The sequence below is a fragment of the Lemur catta genome, chromosome X (genome assembly GCF_020740605.2).
Source record: "Lemur catta isolate mLemCat1 chromosome X, mLemCat1.pri, whole genome shotgun sequence".
NCBI classification, from domain to species: domain Eukaryota; kingdom Metazoa; phylum Chordata; class Mammalia; order Primates; family Lemuridae; genus Lemur; species Lemur catta.
The window spans coordinates 52,216,549-52,241,889 of NC_059155.1; the positions used below are offsets into that span (position 1 = coordinate 52,216,549).

The 25,341-nt window shown below is 38.4% G+C and overlaps 1 protein-coding gene and 1 long non-coding RNA gene across 3 annotated transcripts in view; one reads left to right on the plus strand and one right to left on the minus strand.

Annotated features, from left to right (window-relative positions):
* Window positions 1–7,622, plus strand: part of MTMR8 (myotubularin related protein 8) — a 95,303-nt gene extending 87,681 nt beyond the window's left edge. For both annotated transcript variants that reach the window (XM_045537949.1, XM_045537950.1), the window contains 2 exons: window positions 3,761–3,887; window positions 6,614–7,622. In XM_045537949.1, the coding sequence (XP_045393905.1) occupies window positions 3,761–3,887; window positions 6,614–7,156 (670 nt within the window). In that variant the 3' untranslated portion in view covers window positions 7,157–7,622. The remainder of the gene's footprint in view (window positions 1–3,760; window positions 3,888–6,613) is intronic.
* LOC123628316 overlaps window positions 1–25,341 on the minus strand; it is a 98,617-nt gene that overhangs the window by 32,855 nt on the left and 40,421 nt on the right. The gene's annotated exons all lie outside the window — the stretch shown is intronic.

The window sequence follows — 25,341 nt, forward strand, 5'->3', positions numbered from 1 at the left end:
TTTTGTGGCTTCTTTATGTTGGGTTTCTATTTTCTCTTGAATTTCATTGAGCTTTCTTGTAATCCATACTCAAAATTCATCTGCCATTTTAACCATTTCATTTCAGTTGGCATCTGTTGCTCAGGAGCTAATGATTTCTTTTGGATGGTGACTTTTTGCTCTAATTTTTCATGTTTCCTAAGAGTGTTTGCTGATTTTTTTCTCTCCTGGCCTCTTAGTTGAGAGCTGGGGGTGCTAGGGCTGGTTTATGGCCCTGTTTCCAGGTCCCCAAGGGTCGTTCCCTGACAGTGTCAGAGAGAGGAACATTGATCCTGTATTGCCTTTGGGGTGTTTTAACAAGTTTGATGAACCTTTTGGGTTACTTCTGACCTGTTGTCTTCACCTCTTCCCAATGGAGTGTAGTGAGTTTGGTCCCACAACTTAAGCTCCAAGATGGTGGGTTGTACTTGTGGGTATAAATCCACTGCTCCCTAATAGCTTCAGATGGAGGGCAATATGTTTAGCTGTGGCATTGTTCCTGCTGTCGTTGATTGTAGTTTGCATGGAAGAGCCAGTTACCAAGGTAATCTACTGTGCCGGTGGTAGGCTCTGGTCCCCCAAGTGCAGTATATGAATGCCCCAAGCTTTGGGAGGGGCCTTGTAGCTCCTGGGGGTTGCTTGTACTCTATTCCCCCCTGAGGTGGGGGGAGGAACAAGATAGATCACAGCTGGAGTGCAAAAGCCTGGGTGTGTGAGCTTCTGTGGTTGCTTATCTGGCCACTATGGGTAGCCACTTATATGAAGTTCAGGGCTATCTCTCCAAGCTTGGAGGGTTGCTCCTGATGGGAGGGACCAACTGGTGCGATTGCTGAGGTCTCTAGCTAGGTTTTTCCTTCCCTGTCCACAAACCCAGGCAATTTCCCCTCCCATCGGACCTCTTGGGTTTCCTCTCCACCCAAGATGGTCTCTCGAGCTTCCCCACAGTTTGTGTGTCTGGCCTGCTGGCGTGTGTCTCTGGGTGTCACTAGCAGATAGGAGAATCCCCAATAATGCACCTCTTTTCTGCCACTAAACCCCAAGGTGAGGCAGGTGGCCCTATCCATCCCTAGAAGTCTCTGCCAGGGGGATGCTCTCACCAGCGGAGGGGGGATGGGGCTCACCCACAGAACCCTGCTCTCTTGTGCTCCTCCACACCCTCCTGATGGGCCTGGGCTCTCACTTGCCCCCCATCCTTGGAACTGGAATCTCTGCCCTACACTGTCCCACCCTGCCCTCTGCATCGTCAGCAGGTGAACACGCCAAATGCCTGTTGGCAGGAGGCTCACAGACTAAGATTGCCCTGTAGGCTGGAGATAGAAATGCATTCCCGGCAATGAAAGCAGGTCATGCAGCACAGAGAATTCTACCGGCTGCAATGGTTTGGGGAAGTGGCTGTGGGCTTCCTGCACCATAATCGAGTTCGGGGTTGTGAGGGGCAGGGCACAGGGGGGACCCATCTGCCCTCCTCTCCAAGCCCCAGTCATGGGAACCTGACCACCTTCCTCTCCACACCGTTGCAGTGACTATGCAGACTGAGGCAGGCTCAGCTAGAATACACTCCAGGAGTGTCTGCCATTGCCCGAGGTTCGCTTGGCTAGGAGTGCACTCTCCTTGTGGGGAGCCAAGTCACTCAGCGCAAGGCTCTTTGGTGGTTGCTGTGCGGTGGGTGCAGCCATGTGGCTACAAACGGCTTGCCAAAATTACTTCCTAGGATTCCAGGAGTGGAGGAGGAGCAGAGGAGGGGGCGTCCAGATGCAGGGATGCTCACTCTCTGATCACTCGTGGCACTCCCCGCTGGGATGGGAGCCCGGTTACTGGTCTGAGGCACCTGGGTGAGGGGAGGAAGAAAAAAACCCCTTATGGTTTCCTTGGGCTCCGGAACTCCCTGGAGTTAGTTTGCGCCGATTGCTCTCTTCTAACCTCCTGTCTTTCAGGTGCTCAGTTCCTCTCGGTAGTGTTCCCGGACTCCACTAGTGTCTGTCCCTGTGGTCCACTTCCAAGCAGTAATTACTCTCCGCTCCCCTCCGTCCACTCCTCAACTCTTCCGCTGAGACGGTCCGATGAGCTTTGTCTCTAGTCGACCATCTTCCATTTCTTTAAATAAGCTTTCTGGTCCTTTATCTCTCTCTTCTCCTGGGACTTCCATAATACATAATTTAGTCTGCTTGATGATGTCCTATATGTCCTTTAAACTACCTTTACTCTTTTTCATTCTTTGTGTGTGTGTGTGTGTGTGTGTGTGTGTGTGTGTGTGTGTGTGTGTGTGTATGTGTGTGTGTGTGTTCCTCTGACTGGATAATTTCAAATAATCTGTCTTTGAATTTACTGATTCTTTTTTCTGCTTCTTTGGTCTATTGTTGAACTCCTCTATTGAATTGTTTCACTTCAGTTATTGTATTCTTCAGCTTTAAGACTTCTGTTTTTTTCTTTTTTGAATTTTCTGTCTTTTTGTTGAAATTTTCACTTTGTTCATGGATTGTTCTCCTGAGTTCATTGGCCTTTTCTATTATGGTTATTTTGAATCTTCTGTCAGGTAATTCACATATTTCCATTTAATTAGAGTCAGTTTCTGGAGTTTTAGCTTGTTCCTTTGTTTTGGATTGTGGGTTTCTTTTCCGCTCATTTTCCTTGACTCTTTGTGTTTGTATCTGTACATTAGAAAAAAATTGCCACCTTTCCCAGTCTTATAGATTGGCTTTGTACAGGAGAAGACCTTCACCAGTGAACCAGACCAGAGCTTCTATGGGGCTTCTCAAACTATTGTGCTAGTCTAAACTCCTGTCTTTCTTCTTAGTGGCCCTTAGGTGTCTAGAGTATGTTCAGTTCTATCAGTGCTCCTAGACAAGTGGCACAGAAGCCATTCCCTCAGTATCTCCTAGAGAAGTTGGACTGCTGGATACCCAGTCCAACTCTTTTTCTCCCCAGGCAGAAGCTGGGAGCTGGGATTTTTTTTTTTACTCACTCACTCTGTTGAGCCAAGGAGAGGAGTTGTGGTACATGTCTGCATACTAGTTCAAACTGCACTTTCTTCTTCGTAGCCCCAAGGATACTATCATATGCCAGACCAGACCCTTTCAGCTTCCTGAAACAGGCAATAAAGAATCCAGTCTCTCAGGTAGCAACTGGAGAAGTTGGGATATTTGATATGCAGTCCAGCTTCTTCTGTTCTCAGGTAGAAGCTGGGACTGGGGTTTCCCTCCTGATCCTGTGGTACACTGTGCTGGGGGTGGGGATTACGAGTGAGTGTTTCTGCTTTTCCTACTGGTTTCAGTGTAGCTGGTTTCACACTCACCCAGGGTGAAGGAACCTCTCAAGTAAGTTACTAGATTTCTCACAAAGGGAATTGATCCTTGTGTTGCATTTGAATCACTGTGTCCATGGTGGAAGGAAGGAGAGTTCAGGGCTTCCTGCCCTGCCATCTTGCTGATGTCACTCCTCCCCCATATTGTTTCATAAAATTACATGTGAATCTATAATTATCTCAAATTAAACATTTAATTTGATTTTTAAAAAGAACCTAAAGTTTGCGTGAGTCTAAAGTATCTCCTTGAGCAGAGATCTTTCTGATGGGAGGTTTACTCTTCAATTATGAGTGTGTCCAGTCTTTTCAATGTCTTCAAATTACAGTACTTTTGAAACCTTCCCACCTACCAGGCTAATATTTTCTTCGAACAAGGAAAACATTGGTAATTGATTCCTCCAGATAAACTAACCCACTTTTTTTTTCTTTTGTCTATTCAAGGTTCTGGTGTGGAATGTATAATCGCTTTGACAGAGGGCTACAGCCCAAGCAGAGTATGCTAGAGAGTCTTTTGGAAATTAAGAAACAGAGAGCAATGCTGGAGGCAGATGTGCATGAACTAGAAAAGGTGAGGAGAAAACTTCCAAAAAGAGATCCTCTTGCCCGTTCTGAGTAGGCCCTGCCTGCTTGGAGTTGAATTGTACTTGTGGAAAGCTGCCTGGCTGGCTTTGTTATTTGCTTTGACTTCCAAGTGTCCATGTGTCTACAAAGCTTCAGACATAACTCATTTACTTACTTCCCAAAGTGTGGTAAATATTTCACTCAGCTAGTTAAAAAAGTGGATTAGTTCTCTTTATCCCTTTTTGGGTCTGAGTGGAATGATTAGGAGGAACAAGAGTGAATGACAGGCCGGGCGCAGTGGCTCACACCTGTAATCCTAGCACTCTGGGAGGCCGAGGCGGGAGGATTGCTTGAGCTCAGGAGTTCAAGACCAGCCTGAGCAAGAGCGAGACCCCGTCTCTACTAAAAAAAAAAAAAAAAAAAGAAAGAAATTAGCCAAACAACTAAAAATGAAAAAAATTAGCCAGGCATGGTGGCGCGTGCCTGTAGTCCCTGCTACTTGGGAGGCTGAGGCAGGAGGATCACTTGAGCCCAGGAGTTTGAGGTTGCAGTGAGCTATGATGACACCACTGCACTCTGGCCAGAGCGACAAAGTGAGACTCTGTCTCAAAAAAAAAAAAAAAAAAGAGTGAATGACAGGGAAATCAAACAGTATTTGTTATCTATCAAGACAATAAGTATAACATCTTGGATATACTGATAAGAACAATGAAATTGTTCTTATAAAAGAAGATACTTATTTCCTTCCTGTGTAGATTGCAAACTCTGCTCATTGAATGGCCATGCTATTTGTTGATTTTGCTTTACAATACCAGCAAAACCAAAGTTGGACACTTGTTTTTAATACAAGTCAAACAAGTTCACAAGGATTTCTTTTCAAAATATGGAAAATGCTGAGCTGCTTATGGAATCTAGGGATCCCTAAGGGTTTGTTTGAAGGACGGGGGAGGGGTACCTCTTAGAAAAGGATTCTTGGACAGGGTGTACTATTTAGGACCTGGGTGTGGACCCACTTTAGGCCAGATAAGGCATAGCTTTTCTGCTCCCTATAAGTAAACAAATATCCTTTTATTGTAAAAATAAACATGTTGTGAATATATCAGATCCCAAAGTTTTTAATGCCCTCTTGGGAAGCAACAGCTAGTTACTTGGTTCCATTAAAAAAAAGTGGGGGAGGTACTGAAGCATGACTTAAAATCATAGGAACAAGCATCTCTGGGAAGGCTCAGCCCTTGGCAGAATTAGAAATAAAAACTTCTTCTTAGGGCCTCTTGCCTCCTTTTTTTTTTTTTTAGCTATTAGAAGCCTCCTCCATGGGTCCCCTAGAACAGGTCCCCTACTCTAGTCCCAGCCTTCTCACTTATCCCCACCTGATACCTGAGAATCAGATTCATTTCAGGTAAACTTGGATCACTCTCTGGAATGACTTCCTTTTGAAGTGTATGTTATTAAGTTTCTTTTTTTAATATAGAGGAAAAATGACCCATAATATTATCACCCAGACAAGCCTGTTTGCATTTTTAAAAAAGGCAATACGTGTGTAAAGTTAGAAAATGCAGAATATAATAAGGTTCAAAATGAAAAGTTTAAAAGATTCCCTGAGCCACCTATTGATCCAGTGCCTCTCTCTAATGGTTATCACTGTTTTATTACAAATCACTATAAGTTTGTGATTTCTAGAGCAATAAAAATGATATGATTGTACTCTAAGGCAGAACCTCGTAATGGGAGTCCATGAACCTATCGGTGTTCACAGATGGGCTTCCAGTGTCTGTGAACCCTTTTATTTATTTATTTATTTATTTATTTATTTATTTATTTATTTATTTATTTATTTATTTATTTATTTTTGTTAATTAATTAATTTATTTATTTTATTTTTTTATTTCAGCTTATTATGGGGGTACAAAAGTTCAGGTAATATATATTGCCCATGTCCCGCCCATCCCCCTGAGTCAGAACTTCAAGCGTGTCCGTTCCCCAGACAGTGCACATTACACTTATCACGTAGTTATACCCCCATCCCCTCCCCCCACCCGAACCCTTTTAAATTATGCCTAAAAACTATATGTGTATGTGCTGTCTTGTTCACACACATACACGTGAATGCATTTTTCTGAAGAGAAGGTCCATCATTGTCTTCAGATTTTCAAAGGGGCCTTATGACTCCAAGGAATCACTGTTATAAATTATCAGTGAATCATTATATTATCCCTGAAAGGAAAGATAGCTACTGGAGGTAGCAAGGTCATAGACTTTGGCATTAAGAAGATGTAGGGTTAGATTCCAGCTTTCCACTTCCTACATTTGTGAATTTGGGTGAGTTACTTAACTTCTCTGAGCTGCAGTTTCCTCATCTGTAAAATACAACTCATACCTAACTAATAGGTTTCTTATAAGGATAAACGGAAATACTGTATGTAAAGTGCCCAGCACACAGAAGTATTCAATAAGTGTTAATGATCTCTCCCTTTCCCTCCTCCCTCCCAGTAATAAAATTGCATTCATCAGAAAAGAGGACTTTTATAGATAAGAGACCTTTCAGGTTCTTTAATGGTATGGCTATTAAAGCACTATGGCATGTGATGAGGGAAAGATATTTGGGCAGAGGGGGTATAAAACATCATTTGCTACCACTTAAGTGAAAGCAGTAGCATTCCTGTAGGTCAGTGTGATATTTGCCTAGTTTTTCTCCTGTTTCTAATTCTCAACCATTCCTTGCTCCTGAGGCAGAAACTGAAAGCCCGTGATGAGCCACCAGAAGAGGTCTGTACCTGCTCTCAATTAGGGAATTTATTATCCCAGCATCTGGGAAGTCCTTTGAGCAATCCTCTCGGCTTTATGGGTATTGATGGAGACCTGAATACCTTGATGGAGAATGGTACCCTGTCCAGGGAAGGAGGCCTCCGAGCTCAGATGGATCAAGTAAAAAGCCATTGTGCAGACCTCCACCGTGACTGTTGTGGGATTGTGGGAAGCCTTAGGGCCATAAATATCTCTGGGGATGTGGGCATCTCTGGAGACACAGGCAGCTCTGAGGCCACAGGCGTCTCTGGAGACATGAACATCTTTGAGGCTATGGGCTTCTCTGGAGACTTGAGTATCTCTGGGGCCACGGGCATCTCTGAAGTCACTGGTATCTCTGGAAACATGGGTATTTCTGAGGCCAGGGGCTTCTCTGGAGGCATGAGTTTCTCTGGGGGCATGACCATCTTTGAGGACACAGACATCTCCAAGGCCAACACCAAGGACACAGGCTGCTCCAAGCAACAATGAGATAGCTACTCTGCTTCCATGCTAGGTGCACCTGCAGCAGCCACAATGATCCTTGTCTCAAAGAGGGCTATGCTGTTTTTCCAATTGGTTGAAGTGGGTGAGGCCAGGCATCCCTCCCCTCACCTAAAGTCTAGAAGGGGACTTAGGGCCTTTACTGATTAAGCAACCGGTATTTGCATGTTAGGCAGTCCATTATATAGGCAAGAGAAAGAAAAAATATGTTATTATTCTAAAATGGGATTTAATTTTAGAAATGTAGCCTCTCAGCTGGGATGCTTATTAAGCTGGTTCCACTGTCTTTTTTCCTTAATGACCAGCCTCCCCTACTTTTCCACCCTCACTGCTGTAGCGTGAGCATGAAGTGGAAATATTGTCACAGTGGACAATTTAGACCTTGTTAAGGGGATGGAGAGATGGTATGCAGCCGATAACTGTGAATTGCAGAATATTTTAAAAGAAAATTTTACTTTCAGGTATGCTTAGTCATGGGATGTTAGCTAACATTATTGCCAATACAGACCAACATTTGCCTGAGAAATAAAATGATCCTTAATTGTTAGCATGGGTGCTTGGTGATTTAGAATTTACAAGGAAAGTTTTTTTTTTTTTAAGTTACAACACTTGGTCTCCCCAACTCACACCCTAGCTAAGTCTTATTATAATACTCACTTAGCTAATCCCCTTTTTCATAGATAGCCCATAGGTAAACTTGAATCCACTGTGATCTAAAATGATCAATTCCAAATTAGTGGAGTTTGAATTAATAACATTGATAAATAGCATTCTCAGCATCAGTTCAGGAAGCAACTGAAAATCTCAGTGCTTCAGACCCTGACTGAGACATGGTCTATGTGCCCATTTGGGTTTTTGTAAAATAGGCCCTTCTTAGGTCTCTTTATGAAGGCCAGTGGTTTTGTTTATCTAGACATCACATAAAGTTTGTGGACTTTTAGGCACAGCACTACTTTTAAAATCTAGTAGTTTGTCACCTTGTACTAATGTACACCTTTGAAAAAAAATCCATTCTTATACCAGATCCAGATACTCCTAGAGGAAGGGGATGTATTCTTGTTTAGACACCAGATTTTCCCTTGAGGTTGATACACTTGCTGTTTTATTCATCTTTCCTATTGAATATTCAGTCATGGTTTTGCTACTTCCACATGTTAGAGGTAGATTAGACCTTGAGCAATTTGGGTCATACTATATACTATAGTCAGAATTTCCAAAACTCCCAATGCCAACAGAATCCAGATCTTCATCCAAGATTTCTGTTCCAAATATTCTATGTCTGGTTTAAGCTCAAAAATTAGATGGCTTAAAGAGCCATCTCTGTTGACTATCACACCCAGTTCTGAGCACAGGAATCTGTAAAGGATCGCCTCATTAGGTGCTTTTCTCTGAAGGAAAGAGGTGCCTTTTAATTTAAATGTTAATTTAACTTAAATGTAGGAGAGGAGAGCCAGGATAGCTCATTGATTTCTTGCCCTAGCTAAAGTATGGACCCCAAACAACCTTCTTCTTTAGAAGAAGAACTCTAAATCATTTTAGTTGTCTTTTTTCCTATATAAATAGGAGCCATTTTTCTATTTACCTCCTCTTGGTAGCTGTTTTAATTCTTTGTTTTTAAAGAACTCAAATTCATTTGGGTCTTTTCCATTCCTAAATAGGGGCCATTTTTTACTTACCTCTTCTTGATAGCTGCCTTGATCCTATAATTTTATTAAAGCATCAAGGTGATTTCCTATTGTATCTTCTCTTACCCTCCTCTTTCCACGATTTGGTCCTTGCCTTATATAACCTAAATCATCAGATGTTGCCAGTTGTCATTTGACGTCTTCTGGGAAAATAATGGGGTTTGTGCACATCATTTTGATCTGGAGGCTACATCTAACCCTGGCTTTGTGAAGGAAGTTGTCAAAAAGGATGACAGTACCAATCTGCCACAGGTGAGTCTATTCTGGGTCTTCCTTTATACCTAGGGCTTTCTCCCATGTCTCAATCTGTATTTTGCAGTCCATTAACTATTAATAGTATGCTATTTCAGATATAGCATGTTGAGTATTTTTTCAGGGGAGGAAAGTAAAAAGGAAAATTACAAAACTGTAGTTTTTGGGAATTCTATAAAAAACTAGTTTAAGAGTCACAGATTTATTTCTAAAGACCTGTGCAAGGGCAGTACAGAGTATTCAACCTTATTTCTCAGATCTAAAACAAAATTATTCAATGGTGAAAAGAAGATCTTTTGATACAATTGTAAACTGAGAAGTGGTAAACGATGATCTTGATATTTCTGAAAGTGAAACCAAAATTTTTAAAAAGACTATATTATTTTGTTGAATATCTAAGGCCAAGGAATCAATTTCAGCTTCAAGATGTGTGAGGTCAATTATTTGTTCTTTTATTTTTTATTCCCCAACATGTCCTATTATTGCTTGGGTATAACATATATAGAACTAAAGAAAACCTTGTGAAAACTTCCTATTTATTCTCAACACCAAGCACCACCCTGTTTTACAGTTAGATTTAAAAATATGAGAGAAGAAAAGGGTAGAATCCAAATATTTATGTGCTGGTAAAAGCCTAACAATGGACAGGAGACTCCTGAAGGAAAGTTGCCAGGAATACTAGAAAAGATGAACTATTAATGGCATTCATTACATACTCTGATATAGCACCTATGCTGTGAAGGAAATGTGACCCCTTCCCCCACTGTCCTAGCCTTCTGTTTCCCCAAGCAGAAATTCCATTCTCCTATGACTTCTCTACTTAAATAAGAAGGCATTTAACCACCTGCCACTGTCTAATTCACTTAAGCTGACCTTTGCCTGTTTCTATACAAGTTTCATGGGCTTAGGACTGGTGCTTATCTTTTCTAAGCATGAGACAGGCACTCTTCCTGTGCTTGTGGCCATGCGCAGATTCTGCATGGACACTTTTTAAAAAATTCATTAATTATTTACTTAGTCGATGGAATGACAGATTTATCACAGTAATAAATAAAACAGTCTTAAATAACAAACTTAAGTAACAGCTAACGGTCTGACTTTTTAAAGAAGAAATTCAGGAATAGGGTAAGTTGTATGAAGAAAACCTGAAACTCTATGTAGAACTAACAGAGCAAGAATGCAAAGTTTATGTTGCATATATTAGACATGAGTATCTTTGGAAAGGCTCCTTAGAGATTATGTTCAATTACCAGCAAGTCAGTTGTCATTGCCTGCCAACATGCATGAAACACCTTTTGTCTGAGACACACCTCACACTTCATAAGAAGTAAGACCTTCCCAGAACACTTCCAGCCAAAAGGAATCCTAGTCTTTTTAAGAGGTGCTTTTCAAACAAAATTGGTAAGTTTTTAAGCCTGGTCTGATTTTAGCAGGAAGAGAAGTATAATAACTAAGGATACTCATGTTAGATTTTTGTTACATACTGGCTTTTATAAACATACAACATTTTTCTTGATGCTAATTAGGCTTTGATATACCATTGGGGAATCTTTCTATGAGAGTATTTTATAAAGTGGCCTTTTTCAAACAGTTGTGTAGGGACATGTACAGTACCTTTAAAAAAATACTTTTCTCAAAAGGGGGTTACTATAATCTAGATGGGTTTATACCTAGAAAGATAGTTGTCACGTTCTGCCTTAATTCCCAATGTGTATGAATCAGTGGTATCTGTACCAAATCTTTCCTTCTCCCTCCCAGAATTCTATGTATAATACAGGCAGATATTAATCCAACCAAATCTGGTTGCTTTCTAAGTGCCAAATCTAAACCTGACTTTTGATATAGACATATTAAAACAAACAAAAAGTAGGCATGGCTTAAGCCTTAAATTTTTTCCTATGGGGTTATTTTTTAATATAATGTGAAGAAATGGCTAGCCTTTCAGGTAACACCAGAGGACAAGGGGAAAGAATTGGGGTGATTAAGGACTCTTGTTTTTTTGTCCTTTTAAAGGCGGTTCTGTTTTCAAAACATTTGATGGTGGCATAGAAGCTTTTCCAAAGCAAAAAAAATACTTTTCAAGCCCTACAGAGCACATCTTCTTTGATTTCCTGGCTGTGGGCCTGATAGTCTATGCCTTCCCCTTAAATAGGAAGTATTGGTATTGTCATCAATCATGGCAGCCCACATCTCCTTTAGATGTCAGTGCAAGTAAAAATGTGTTACATGCTCTGTGATTTGTGACTTGTCTTCACAAGAGACAAGTATGCTTTGAAAGCAGCTGTCTAATTTAGACCCATGTGTCTTGCAGGAGCTGAACAAAAATATGTTCAGCAGTTAGCTTGTGTGAAACCAACAGCTTCCATGTTAAGTGTGGTGCCCTGTCCCATGGTATTTTCTAAAGCTTTGGGGATGACCTAAAGGCTTTTTTCTCCTCCAAAGCTTTCTTGCCTTTCAACCATTTTCATGACTTTGTACTCTTAACTCTTTAGGGGGTCCTACACAAGCCCTCACAGAATCCCAGTTGTATAGAAGCAGGGGGGATGGCAAGAAGGAAGAGAGAGTAATACAGAAATATACCTGGCCAGTTTAACAAAAGGAGTATAGACCCACCATGATGATCAGCATTCCAGTTATTTAAGATTTCATGTGCTCCTTGAGATTAAATTGTTCACAATAAGGTCCAAAAAAGATCCTCTTTTCCAGGCAGTACTGTGACTGATGTATTTTCTTTTAAGGCTGTCTTTTACACTGGTAGAAACTCTTAAGAATGCTATGAGTCATGAACTTTCTTTGTCAACAATTTTCTCTGCTGGGGTATGTGGACCTGGGTTTTCTTTTCTTTTAGAGTGTCAACAATGATGGGTGGTATTCTCACCCGTTATTATGTCCCTAAGGCAGATGAGTCCTGAGCTACCTTTTTTCTTCTGCAGCTGAAGTATCATTAGATCCCTTACCAGTCAGGTGACAATACACACTAAAGTCACTAGATGATCACTGTTCAAAGACTCATGTTTCTGGTCCCACATCACATGCAGTTGGCCACACCAGTTCATATTAAGTACCTCCAAGTCTTCACCTCACTCGTATTTGTAGACAGGGTGGTTTCTGTATTTTGTGAATGCCAATGGGAATGCCGAGTACATATCCTAGTTCTGAAACAGAGCATGTTCTGTATTCTAGTTTAACAGTGCCTCAGGCTTGGGAACAGCTAACAAGTTCAGTCCTTTTGGAATGTAATTCATGGTAAGACTATTTGTATATGTACGTGTTTAGTGTAACTTTAGTAGCATCTGGTCTCATAGGTCATTTAAGCATTCAGATGAAGAGAATTTATCTAAGAATAAAATTCTTTTAATGCTAAAATAAAACTGTAACTTTGATATTGTCTAAGTGCCATGAGGACTTTGGGACATGCCAAGCCAGAGAGACAAACCAAATGAAGCATTTGGCCTTTTCTCTGGGATGTATTGATCAGACAGTTTTAGAGCTAAGGTTAAAATATATGACCAGTGTTATCTGTAGTGTGTTAACGTCTACTGCATACTTGCATGAACATCATGCAACTGATGTATAATTCAGAATTCCAAACTGTATAGTAGGTTCTTTGAGAACCTGACTTTTCATTAGCCCCAGGTTTACAGACTGACACAGCAGCTCAAGTCTGAACTTGCCAAGGTACAACAGTGTGAATGATTGACTTTTAACTTCCTGTTGTGTGTTATGTTGAGCCTGTAACACCACTAAGGTATGGATGTGTGACCCAGTCATGATGTTCAAGTACCACAGAGCTCATTGGCCCCCATCTGCAGTTGTGTTCCAGTTTGAAAATGTTTGGTTGATATTTTTTTGTCAAAAATTAAAAATCTTCAGTCTTTTGTGTGTGTGAGATTGCTATGTATTAGCTATAAATAAAAGGAAAGATGACAAACCTCCAAAAATTAATATTCTGACCTAGTATCAACAGATGAACCACCTTACAAAGACAGAATCTGCAGGTAGGTTAAAATATATCCTATTGATATTAAAATAAGACAGGTATCAGAGAGAGCACTTGGTTCTGAAGAGCACTATGGAGTACAGGATCTAATTGTCAGTGACCAGCAGTGAGGAAAAGACCAACAACTTAACTCACAAAAGCATGCTGACAGAATACCAGTTTGTTCATTCACACTGGGGACAGACCTGTTCAAAGATCAGCCTCTTCATCACCCTCCAGGGCCCCCTTTCCTCCCCCTACAGCAAGAATTCTCACACATGGAGCCTCATGAACTTGGTTGTTTCTTCCAGGCCTCAAAAGAGGCCCCACAGCAGAGCCTCCCTCTCTGGGGACCACATGCCCAGGGCGTCCAATGGATAGAACACAGAGAGACTGGATTCTAGTTCTGGCTTGGCCATTTACTAGCTGTATGGCTTTGGGCAAGTCACTCACTTTCCCTCTCTGAGCCTTAGGGACCTCATCTGTAAAAGGGAAGTAATAATTGTACCTACCACAGAGGGTGATTGTGCAGGTTAACAGAGCTAACACATAAAGTACTACCTAGGAGTGTTCCTGGCACATAAAGTCCAAAAGCATTAGCCACCTCTGCCTTACCCTAATGCTGTTGATTAAACTGACAAATTCTTACTCTTATCCTTCCTTTTTCAGCTCCATTGAGCCCCTTCCTACTCTTGACACACTGTCTTTAGACAATCAGGTTACAATACAATAAGATTACAATACAATGGATTAGGCTGTAACTCTTCTTTTATAATTAGCCAAGAAATCTTTGTTCATGGTAGAACATTTTTAAAATACAGAAAAGCAAAAAAAAGACATCATAATTTTTCTGTGCAGAGATAAACCTACATGTACACATCAAAAAATAGTATCATATTAAACATTCCTATATAATAGTCTCACTTAATTTTGAACATCTTTACATTTCAATAAATGTAGGTCTCATCATTTCTAATAGCCACATAAAATCTTACTATATGAGCTACAGTTTATTCAACTACCCCTCTGTTAACCAGGCTACAGTTTTCTTCTATATCAAATTTTAATCTTGCCTTCCTGGGCTATCTGTTTCGTTTGGTTAGAACTCAGCAACCTCCTTTCTGATTTGAAATAACCCCCTTCCCTGAGGTGACCTATACAGATGGATAATTTATTCTAGGAGGATTTTTTTTAATCAACAGACTCTAAGGATAATTTGAGCTCCAAGTTCTCATGGTACTTTGTATGGAATATAAGCCTGAACTTGGTATTTATTCACTCTGTAGTCCCAAGTAACCCATGTTAGCTGTGACCAAGGGCATGGCAAGGTGGGCACCCTGAAATCAACTATGTTCACAATCTCCTGTCACCCAGTAAAGGCCTAGTTTTACAAGGGAAAGGATGTCAAGAGAAGACCTCAAATGAGGAATCACTTCTGGATGAATCAGTCCCCCAACTTATGTGTTTCCTTATTTGCAATATAGGAATAATCTCTACCTTGCTAGTGTCCTGCTGAGATTGTGACAACCAAGGGAAATTGTAATTGTAAAAGTACTTTGCAAACTTGCACGTACTTTTCAAATATAAATTGGTGTTACTAGTTTCAGTCTTCAAGTCCTATTCAACTCAACAAGAGCTACCATGTAGAAGCAAGGAACCAAATAATCAAGAATTGATAGAATATGCCTTTGGGCTTTGGGGAGAAAAAAATGCCACTGGGATATATCTGAGTCACAGCACATTTGAAATACTCTCTTGTTTCTCTAGGCCTCTGTTGCCTTGTGTTTAAAACAGGTGGTTTGAACTAGATGCTTCTAGGAAAAGGTATTGAATAACCTAATGAGTGGTTCACCTGTGCCAGGCCTTGAGTTGTGAGATTTTAATATATTTCATGTGGCTGAAATAGTTAAAGTCCTGTGTCAAAGTTGCCAAGCTAGTATGTAGGCTTTTGAAACCTAGAACTAAGATATTATCTTTCTTCAGAATTTCATACTATAAAATTTTATTGATTGGACTTCCAGCCCAGATAAGATGGTATAGATTCATTTCTCACTACTCCTTCCCACTAAGTAGAACTATGAGTCCTGGAAATAACACAAGCAGCAACCAGAGCTCTGAAAAGTGGTAAGAAGAAGAACTAGTTTGGGACCCCAGGACTGTAGTAACAACACAGCAGCAGGGTGTCTTATGTCCCTTCATCCAACAGAAGGTGGCAGTCCAGGCTGAGTATTTACTGACCCCCAAACTAACAACAGAAGGCAGCTCAGGTAGGCTTATTCCTCCCCCAGATCAAACAGGAGTCCCTCCAATGAGAGGTAGCAGCATCAGCGAGGGGGATTGATCAAGACCTCCGCCACCCCCACTAACAATAAGCAGCTGGGCAAAGGGCTCTCCATCTCTGCCCTTCCCCTCCCAGACATATGGTGTAGCCAGGAGACATCAGCAAGAGAGGCCCTACTGCAACAAGAGCTCATTCCAGGAACCCTCTCCATCTCCACAGGCAGGTGGGAACCCTGTCAAAACAAGGGACCAGGTAGGGAAGCCTCTTTATCCCTGCAGGCCCGAGACTCCCATTCCCAACTGAGAGACAGTAGGCAGCAGCCCTAGGGAAAGCCCTTCCACCACCCTCAGGCAGCACAAGCAGAAAACAAGAGGACCCCTAGTGGCACCAGATAAACCAAAATAGCACCAAAAAGGCTTTAAAAACTAAATTTTCATTGGAATGACAGCTGACAAAAGTAGGTAAGGATTTGCATGGTAAATCTAAACAGGTGACTGCCTGCTAAAATAGAAAATTTAAATAGGACCCAGAGTCTCATAATAGACAAATGTCCAGGATATAATAGAAAATCACCCATCACAACAAGAACCAGGAAAATCTCAGTTTGAATTAAAAAAGACAACTCACACCAACACTGAGATAAATCAGATGTTGGAATTATCTGACAAGGATTTTAAAGCTGCCATCATAAAAAAGCTTCAAAAAGCAATTTAAAAGTCATTTGAAACAAATGAAAAAAATAAAAAATCTAAGTAAATAAATAAATTTATTTTAAAAAATGGAAATTGTAGAGCTGAAAAAATATAATAACAGAAGAAGAAAACCTCACTGGATGGGCTCCTAGTTAGAATGGAGCTAACAGATAATAGAATCAGTTAGCTTGAGGATAGACCAATAGAATTTACCCAAACTAAAAAATAAAATGAAAGGCAAAGAAAGAGGCCTCAGGGATTTGTGTAATAAAAATAACTTAAAAAAACAGTCATATCTTTGGAGCCCAAGAAGGAAAGGAAAGAGTAGGGCTGAAAAAGTATTTGAAGAAATAATGGCTGAAAACTTCGCAAATTTGGTGAAAGATACAAATCTATAGATTCAATAAAGCCCCCCCAAAATCCACTACAGGATACATCATAATAAAATTTCTGAAAACTAAAGACAAAAATATATTAAAAACAGCCATAGAATCAGGGAATGAGGGGTTGAGGGTGGGTAAACTCACAACTAATGGACGTGGTGAGTGTTGTAGGAGGGAAGGGCACGCCTCAAATCATGGTTTGGGTGTGGCAAAGTCATAACATGTAACCAAAATGTTTGTACCCCCATAATATCCTGAAATAAAAAAAAACAAAAAAACAGGGAGAAATGATGCATTTTCTACAGGAGAATACCAATTCAAAAGAGATTGCATTTCTCATGTGAAACTGTAAAAGCCAGAAAAAAAGTGGGACAACATTTTTGAACTGCTAAAAGAAAAAAGAGTATCAGCTGCAAATTCCCTTATCAGTGAAACTATCTTTCAGGAATGAATGGGAAATAAAGATAGCCTCAGATTAAGGAAAACTAAAAGAATTTGTTGCTTGCAAACCCTAAAGACTGGCTAAATGAAGTTCTTCAAACAGATAGGAAGTAATAAAAGAAGAAATATTAGAGCATTAAGAAGGAAGGAGCAATAGAAAAAGAAATATGGGTGCATACAATAGACTATTCTCCTAATTATAAATCATATTTGATGATTGAAATGTTACACCATCTGATACTCAAGACAATGGTGTTTAAAAAGTGAGGAGGATAAAGGGAACTAAGTGGAGGTAAGGTTTCTAACTTCACAGAGTAGTAAAATGTTAGTACTCATGGGCTGTGATAAGTCACATAGGTATATTTTAATACTAAGAGTAACCACTACAAAACTCAGAAAACATAATAAATGGCTGACTTAAGCTCTCAAATATCAACAATTACCTTAAATGGAAATGGTCTAAATACACTGACCAAAAGATAAAGATTAGCAGAGTGGAACTCAGTTCAAATTCAACAACATAGGTAGATTGAAAGTAAAAGAGTGGAAATAAATTGCCTATATTAATATCAAATAAAACATACTTTAGAGCAAAGAAAATTACTTGAAAGACATAACAATGATTATAGCATCAATCTGTCAGAAAGAATGACCCTAAATGTGTACAAACCAAACAACAGAATCTCAAAATAGATAAAACAAAAACATTGAAGTGAAATGAAAGATAGCCAAACCCACAATTATATTTGGGGACTTGAACATCCACCACTCACCAATTGATAGAACTATCAGACAGAAGACATCAAGGATATAGAACTTATAAATATAATCAACAAGACCTAATTAATATATATTGAGCAGTACACCCAACAGCAACAGAATACATATTCTTTTCGAGCTCTGATAGAACATATACAAAGAGGGACCATATCTTGGGCCCCAAAACAAGCCTCAATAAATTTAAAGGAAGTGTAATTATTCAGACTGCATTCTGACCACAGTGTAATAAAACTAGAAATCAATAATAGACATTAGTAAAAATCTCTAAACACTTTGATATTAAACAACAAACTTCTTTGCATAGGACAAAGAGGAAGTCTCAAAGGAAATTTAAAAATGCATCAGAAAACTTCCTGTTTCCAGTTCAGCATGTAAAGAGCTTGGAACTCATCACTTCCATCCAAACAACAAGAAAAGAGCTAACAATTGGAAAATTAACAACTTTTATTTTGACCTGAGAACTGAGTTCACAAGGCAACTTGCTGCCCTCAGAATCAGAGAGACAGGCAGGTGGATACAGAATAATCACAATTTACCAGAGCGGAATCCCATGAGCAGAACCCTCCAACAGGAATCAGTATCAGAGTAGGAAAACTTTAACTGAAGAATTACTGGAGGCTCAATGTGGAAAAATTTAAGAGTTACAACAACAAACAAACTATAAAAACCCTCCAGGGGACCCAGTCTGAGGGGTGGCTCCACAGTTTTATGAGTTTTTTCACCAGGAGATCTACCAGGTTCTCACAGTGGAGAAGAAAAATCCCCTCGTGCTTCCAAAACATTCTATTCTTAAGAAGGCCTGACCTCAAACCACTTCACCAGAACCTAACTGAACTGGGAGAAGGGTAATACTCAACTCCAGCCCCTGTCTTGACAAGGGGGATGGTGAAGAATGAAAAGCATTTCTGAAAGTCACAGCCCAGGGGCATGAACTGACTAAAACACTGAGACATAATCATAGGACAGTAGAACATTTCTACTCCCTCCATATCTTAGCACACCAAATAGGCTCCTGTATAACAGTAGGGGAATAAAACTGAAAGAGTTTAAAATAATTATGATTTATATTCTAACGGCACTTATAAAAAAATGGGCAACATGCAAGAACATGGGAATGAAATGCTAGAAATCAAAATAATGTAATAGAAATGAAGAATGGCTTTGGTGGGCTCATCAATAGACTGGACACAACAAAGGAAAGAATCAGTGAGTTTCAAGAAATGTCAATAGAACCCTCCAAAACTGGAATGCAAAGAGGAAAAAAAAAGAATGAAAAGGAATAAGAATTTCCAAGAACTGGGGAACAATTACAAAAGGTGTGACATATGTAATGTAATATAACATTACAGAAAAGGTGTGATGGGAATACCAGAAGAAGAGAGAAAGGAACAGAAGAAAAATTTGAAGCAATAATGACTAAGAGTTTTCCAAAATTAATGATAAGACACCAAAACACAGATCCAGGAAGCTCAGAGAACACCAAGAAGAATAAATAACAAAAAAATCTACACCTGGGCATATCATATTTAAACTGCAGAAAATCTTACCTTTAGAGTAGCAAGGATAAGAATTACATCAGACTTCTTATCAGAGGCATGCTAGCAGGAAGATAATGGAGCAGAATACTTAAAAGTGTTGAAAGAAGAAAAGTACCAATCTAATATTCTGTGTCTAGTGAAATTAACCTGCAGAAGTCAAGGAGAGAAAAGTTTAAAGCAAGATGGTGGGCTAGGAAGATCCAAACCCTCCTTCCCCAATGGAAACATTAAAAAGAAACAACCAGAAACTGGATAAAGTAACTTTATAAGAGTTCTGGAAATAAGTCAAAGTTCTACAGCAACCAAGCAAATGCCCTATCAAGAAAAAGCCACATTCAAAAAAGCTAAAAAATTTTATGGCATTTTTACTCACCTTTGACCCCCACCCTCCCTAGTGTGGTATGGTTTGGGGGAAGTGGTGGCCTAGTCCCCAGCTCCCCCTAAAATCAAAGAGAGAAGAGCAGACATAATTTGTAATGTTCTAACCTATCTGTGGGTGGCCTGAGGGATTGGTCTCTGTGTCACCTAACATAGAGTTCAGATAGCCAAAAGTGACATGGCTCAGATCTCACGCTAAGAGAAGCCATAGGAAGCAGTGAGTACACCTCATGAAAACCACAAGGAGAGTACAAACACACAGACACCAAGGACAAGAGATTACTGGTAGAGGAATACAATATATTAATAACAGCTAAGGCCCTAAGAGTCAGCAGCAGTGAGACTCTTGGGGAAATTTAGACACATAAAAGCAACCATATATATGGGGGAAATTGGAAAAAAAAGAACACACAAAGGCTCAGGGAAAATACGTTCTGAGAAAAGTCCTGAGAAGGCAAGGCCAATCCCAGGGCTAAGAACACACCTTGCTAATGAGTAAAGGTCTACCCCTGCAAGGAACCATTCTGCAAAGACTGGAAGAAGTGGCTGTTTTTCCAAATGCCCAATTAAAACAAAAAAGCAGGCATAGAAACAGGAAAACCTAGCCTATTAAAAGGAACAAAATAAACTCATCTGAGAAGAGACAGGAATTATATGTACTAGACAAAGACTATAACACAACTGCCTTAAATATGTTCAAAAAGCTAAAGGAAATCAGAAAAACAATATGTGAACAAAATTTAAAAATCAACAAAAGACAGATTTTTTTAAAGAACAAAACAAATTGTGGGGGGGAAAAAGCAAAACCTGCATTGAAAAATTCACTAGAGAGGTTCAACATTAGACTTTAATAGACATAAAGAATCAGAGAACTTTAAGACAGGACATTTGAAATAATCAAATCTGAGGAGCCAAAAAAAAAAAAAAAAAAGGGAAGTGAACAGAGCCTAAGGGTTTAAGTCTGTTATCCATCTTGAATTAATTTTAGTGAGTGGTGAGAGATATGGATCCTGTTTCAATCTCCTGCATGTGACTATCCAATTTTCTCAGTACCATTTATTAAATACGGATTCTTTTCCCCAGTGTATATTGTTGTCTGCTTTGTCAAAGATCAGATGGCAACATATGGATGGTTTTATATCTGGGTTCTCTGTTCCATTTGTCTGTGTCTCTATTTTTGTGCCAGTACCATGCTGTTTTGGTTACTATAGCTTTGTATTATAGCTTAAAGTCTGGTAGAGTGATAACTCCAGATTTGTTCTTTTTGCTTAAAGTTGCTTTGGCTATTTGGGCTCTTTTCTGGTTCCAAACAATGCATAGAATTATTTTTATTATTTTTTCTAGATCTGTGAAAAATGATGTTGGTATTTTGATGGGGATTGCACTGAATCTGTAAATGACTTTGGGTAGTATGGACATTTTAACAATGTTGATTCTACTGATCCATGAGCATGACATGTTTTTCCATTTGTTTACATCCTCAGTGATTTCCTTCCTCAGTGATTCATAATTCTCCTTGTAGAGGTCTTTCACCTCCTTGGTTAAATATATTCCTAGGTTCTTTATTTTCTTTGTTGCTATAATAAAGGGTATTGAGTCTTTTATTTGATTTTCTGCTTGACTGTTGTTGACGTATAGAAATGCTACTGATTTGTGTACATTAATTTTGTAACCTGAGACTTTGCTGAATTTATTTATCACTTCAAAGTGTCTCTTGGCAGAGTCTTTGGGGTTTTCTAGATATAAGATTATACTGTCAGCAAAGATTGAGTTTGACCTCTTCTTTCCCCACTTGGATACCGTTAATTTCCTTCTCTTGTCTGATTGCTCTGGCTAGGACTTCCAGCAATATGTTGAATAAAAGTGGACAGAGTGGGCAACCTTGTCTAGTTACAGTTCTGAGTGGAAATATTTTCAGTTTTTCCCTGTTGAATATGATGTTGGCTGTGGGTTTATTATATATGGCTTTTATAATTTTGAGATATGTTCCATCTGTGCCTATTGTGTTGACAGTTCTTATCATAAAAGGTGCTGAATTTTGTCAAATGCTTTTTCTGTGTCTACTGAGATGATCACATGGTCTTTGTTTTTGCTTCTGTTTATGTGGTGAATCACGCGGATTTACATATGTTGAACCATCCTGGCATCCCTGAGATGAAGCCTACTTGGTTGAATTGAATTAAATTTTTTGATGTGAAGCTGAATTTGATTTGTTAGAATTTTATTCAGAATCTTTACATCTGAATTCATAAGGGATATTGGTCTATAGTTTTCTTTCTTTGTTGTGTCCTTTCCAGGCTTTGGTATCAAGGTGATACTGGCTTTTTAGAATGAATTGGGAAGGAGTCCTTCCTTCTCAATGTTATGAGATTATTTCTGCAGTATGTGTAACAGTTCTTCCTTGTAAGTCTGGCAAAATTCAGCTGTGGAATCGTCTGGTCTGAGACTTTTTTGTTGGAAATTTTTTTATTGCTGCTTCAATTTCATTAGTCAATATTGCTCTGTTCAGGAGTTCTATTTCTTCCTCATTGAGCCTAGGGAAACCGTGTGTTTCCAAGAAGTTGTCAATTTCCTCAAAATTTTCAAGCTTATGTGCATAGAGATTTTTATGCTATTCAGAGATGACATTTTGTATTTCTGTTCTATTGGTTATAATATCTCTGTTTTCATTTCTGATTCAGCTTATTAGGTCCCTTTCTTTTCTGTTTCTAGTTAATCTAGGAAGAGGTCTATCAATTTTGTTTATCTTTTCAAAGAACCAACTTTTTGTTTCAAGAGATTTACTTTAGATCTAAGTACATGCATAGGGTTAAAGGTAAAAGGATAATAAAATATATTTCATGCAAATAGTAACCAAAGGAGAATGTGGGTGGCTATACTAATATCTAATGAAATAGGCTTTAAGTCATAAACTATTCCAAGTGAAAAAAAGACATTATATAATGATGAAAGGGTCAATGCACCAAGAGGATATAATAATTATAAATATATATGCATCAAACATAACAGCTCCTAAATGTGTGAAGTAAACCTTGACAGAATTGAAGAGAGAAATAGTTCTAAAATAATAGGAAAAGACTTCAATACTGCACTTTCAACAATGGATAGAACAAGCAGACAGAAGGTCAGTAAGAAAATGGAGAACTTAAAACTGTATAACAATTGGACCTAACAGACATATGCAAAACACTTGATGCAACACTAGCAGAATATACATTTTCAAGTGCACATGGAACATTCTCCAGGGTAGATCATATGTTAGACCACATATTTATTTTTTATTATATTTTAAAAAATAGTATCATAGGAAGTCTCTTCTGATGACAGTGGAAGGAAATTAGAAATCAATAGCATAAGGAAAACTAGAAAATCTACAATATGTAGAAATTAAACAACTTACTCTTATACAACCAATGGGTCAAAGATAAAATCATAGGGGAAGTTAGAAAATATCTGTATACAAATGAAAATGAAAACACAACATACTAAAACTTATACAATGCAGCAAAAGCAGTGTTAAGAGGGAAATTTATAGCTGTAATTGCATATCTTAAAGAACACAAAAGATCTCAAATCAACACCCTAACTTCACACCTTAAGGAGCTGGAAAAAAAGAAAGCAAACCCAAAGCTACCAAAAGGAAGAAAATAAAAAAGGTTAGAACAGCAATAAATAAAATAGAAGAACAACAAAAGAAATCAGTGAAACCAAGAGTGTTCTTTGAAAAGATCAAGAATATTCACATACCCTTAGCTATATTTACAAAGAGAAAGAAAGAGAGAGAGAGAGAGGACTCAACAGAAATCAGAAATGTTAAATGGACATTAATACTGATTTTTCATAATTAAAAAGGATTATAAGAGAGTATTAGAAAAAATTGTATTTCAAAAACTTGAATAATTTAGGTGAAATTAACAAACTCCTAGAAACACACAACTTATCAAGACTGAATCATGAAGAAATAAAGATTTGAATAGACCTATAAATAGTGAGAAGATTGAATTAGTATAAAAAGCCTCTCAATGATGAAAAGCTGAGTACAAGATGGCATCGCTAGTGTGTTTTAACAAATACTCAGAAGGAATTAATACCAATCCTTCTGAAGCTATTCTGAAAACTTGAAGAGAAGGGAACACTTCCCACCTTATTCTATGGGGTCAGCATTACATCAATACCAAACCCAGACAAAGACAGGAAAAGCAAAATGCAGACCAATATCCCATGTGAATATTGATGTACAAATCCTCAAGAAAATACTAACAAACAGAATTCAACAGCACATTAAAAGGATTATCTATCTTGTCTATGTGGGATTTATTCCTGGAATGTAAAAATGTTTCAGCATACTAAAATCAATCAATGTAACATACCACATTATCAAAATGAGGGAGAAACACCACATGATCATTTCAATTCATGAAGAAAAGGTACAAAGCTCTGACCTGGGTGGGGCAAAGGCAACATACATAACCTAAACATTTGTACCCCCATAATATGCTGAAATAAAAAATTAAAAACCATTCTATTAAAAAATTATCATTTCATGACAAAAACAAACCTCAACAAAATAAGAATAGAGGGAAACTACCTCAACACAATAAAGTCCATATATGAAAATCTCACATCTAATACCATACTCAATGGTGAAAGCTTTTCCTCTAGATTCAGGAACAAGACCAAGATGCCCATTCCTGCTGTTTCTGTTCAACGTAGTACTGAAAGTCCTAGCCAGAGCAATTACACAAGAAAAAGAAATAAAACACATTGAAATTTTAAAGGAAGAAGTAAAATTATCTCTTTTGCAAATACCATAAAAATTCCACAAATATAGTTTTAGTACTAATATGCAAACTCTGCAAAGGTGAAGGATATAAAATCAACACACAAAAATCAGTTGCATGTCTATACACTAACAATGAACAATTTTAAAAGGAAATTAAGAAAGCAATTACATTTATGATAACATGTAAAAGAATAAAATACCTAGGAATAAATTTAACCAAAAAAGTTAAAGATTTGTACACTGAAAAATACAAAACATTACTGAAAGAAATTAAAGATACAAGTGGAAAGACATTCTATGCTCATGGATTGGAAGACTTAATGTTATTAAAATATCAATACTACTCAAAGCAATCTAGATATTCCATGCAATACCTATCAAAATCCCAGAGGCATTTTTGTTGAGAAATAGAAAATTTATCCTAAAATTCATATGGAATTTCAAGGGAACCCAAATAGCCAAAATCATCTTGGAGGGAAAAACAATACTAGAGATCTCATACTTCCTGGATTCAAAACTTATTAGAAAGCTACGTTAATCAAAACAGTGTAGTAAGTATAGGCATAAACACAGACATATAGACCAATGGAATAGAATAGACATCCCTCAGTAAAACTCTTAAATATATGGTCAAATCATTTACAATAAGGTTGCTAAGATCATTCAATGGGGGAAAGGACAGTTTTTTTAACCAAATGGTGATGGAAAAACTGGATATCCACATGCATAATTGGACATGGATCCTTACATTACACCATATACAAAAATTAACACAAAATAGAACAAAGACCTAAACAAAGAGCTAAAATTATAACAGTTTTAAGGAAAATGAAGGTGGAAAATTTCATGAGAATCATTTGGCAATGATTTCTTAGATATGATACAAAAACAAAGGCAAGAAAAGAAAAAAATAGACAAATTGAACTTCATCACAATTAAAAACTTTGCATCAAAAACACCATGAACAGAGTGAAAAGGCCA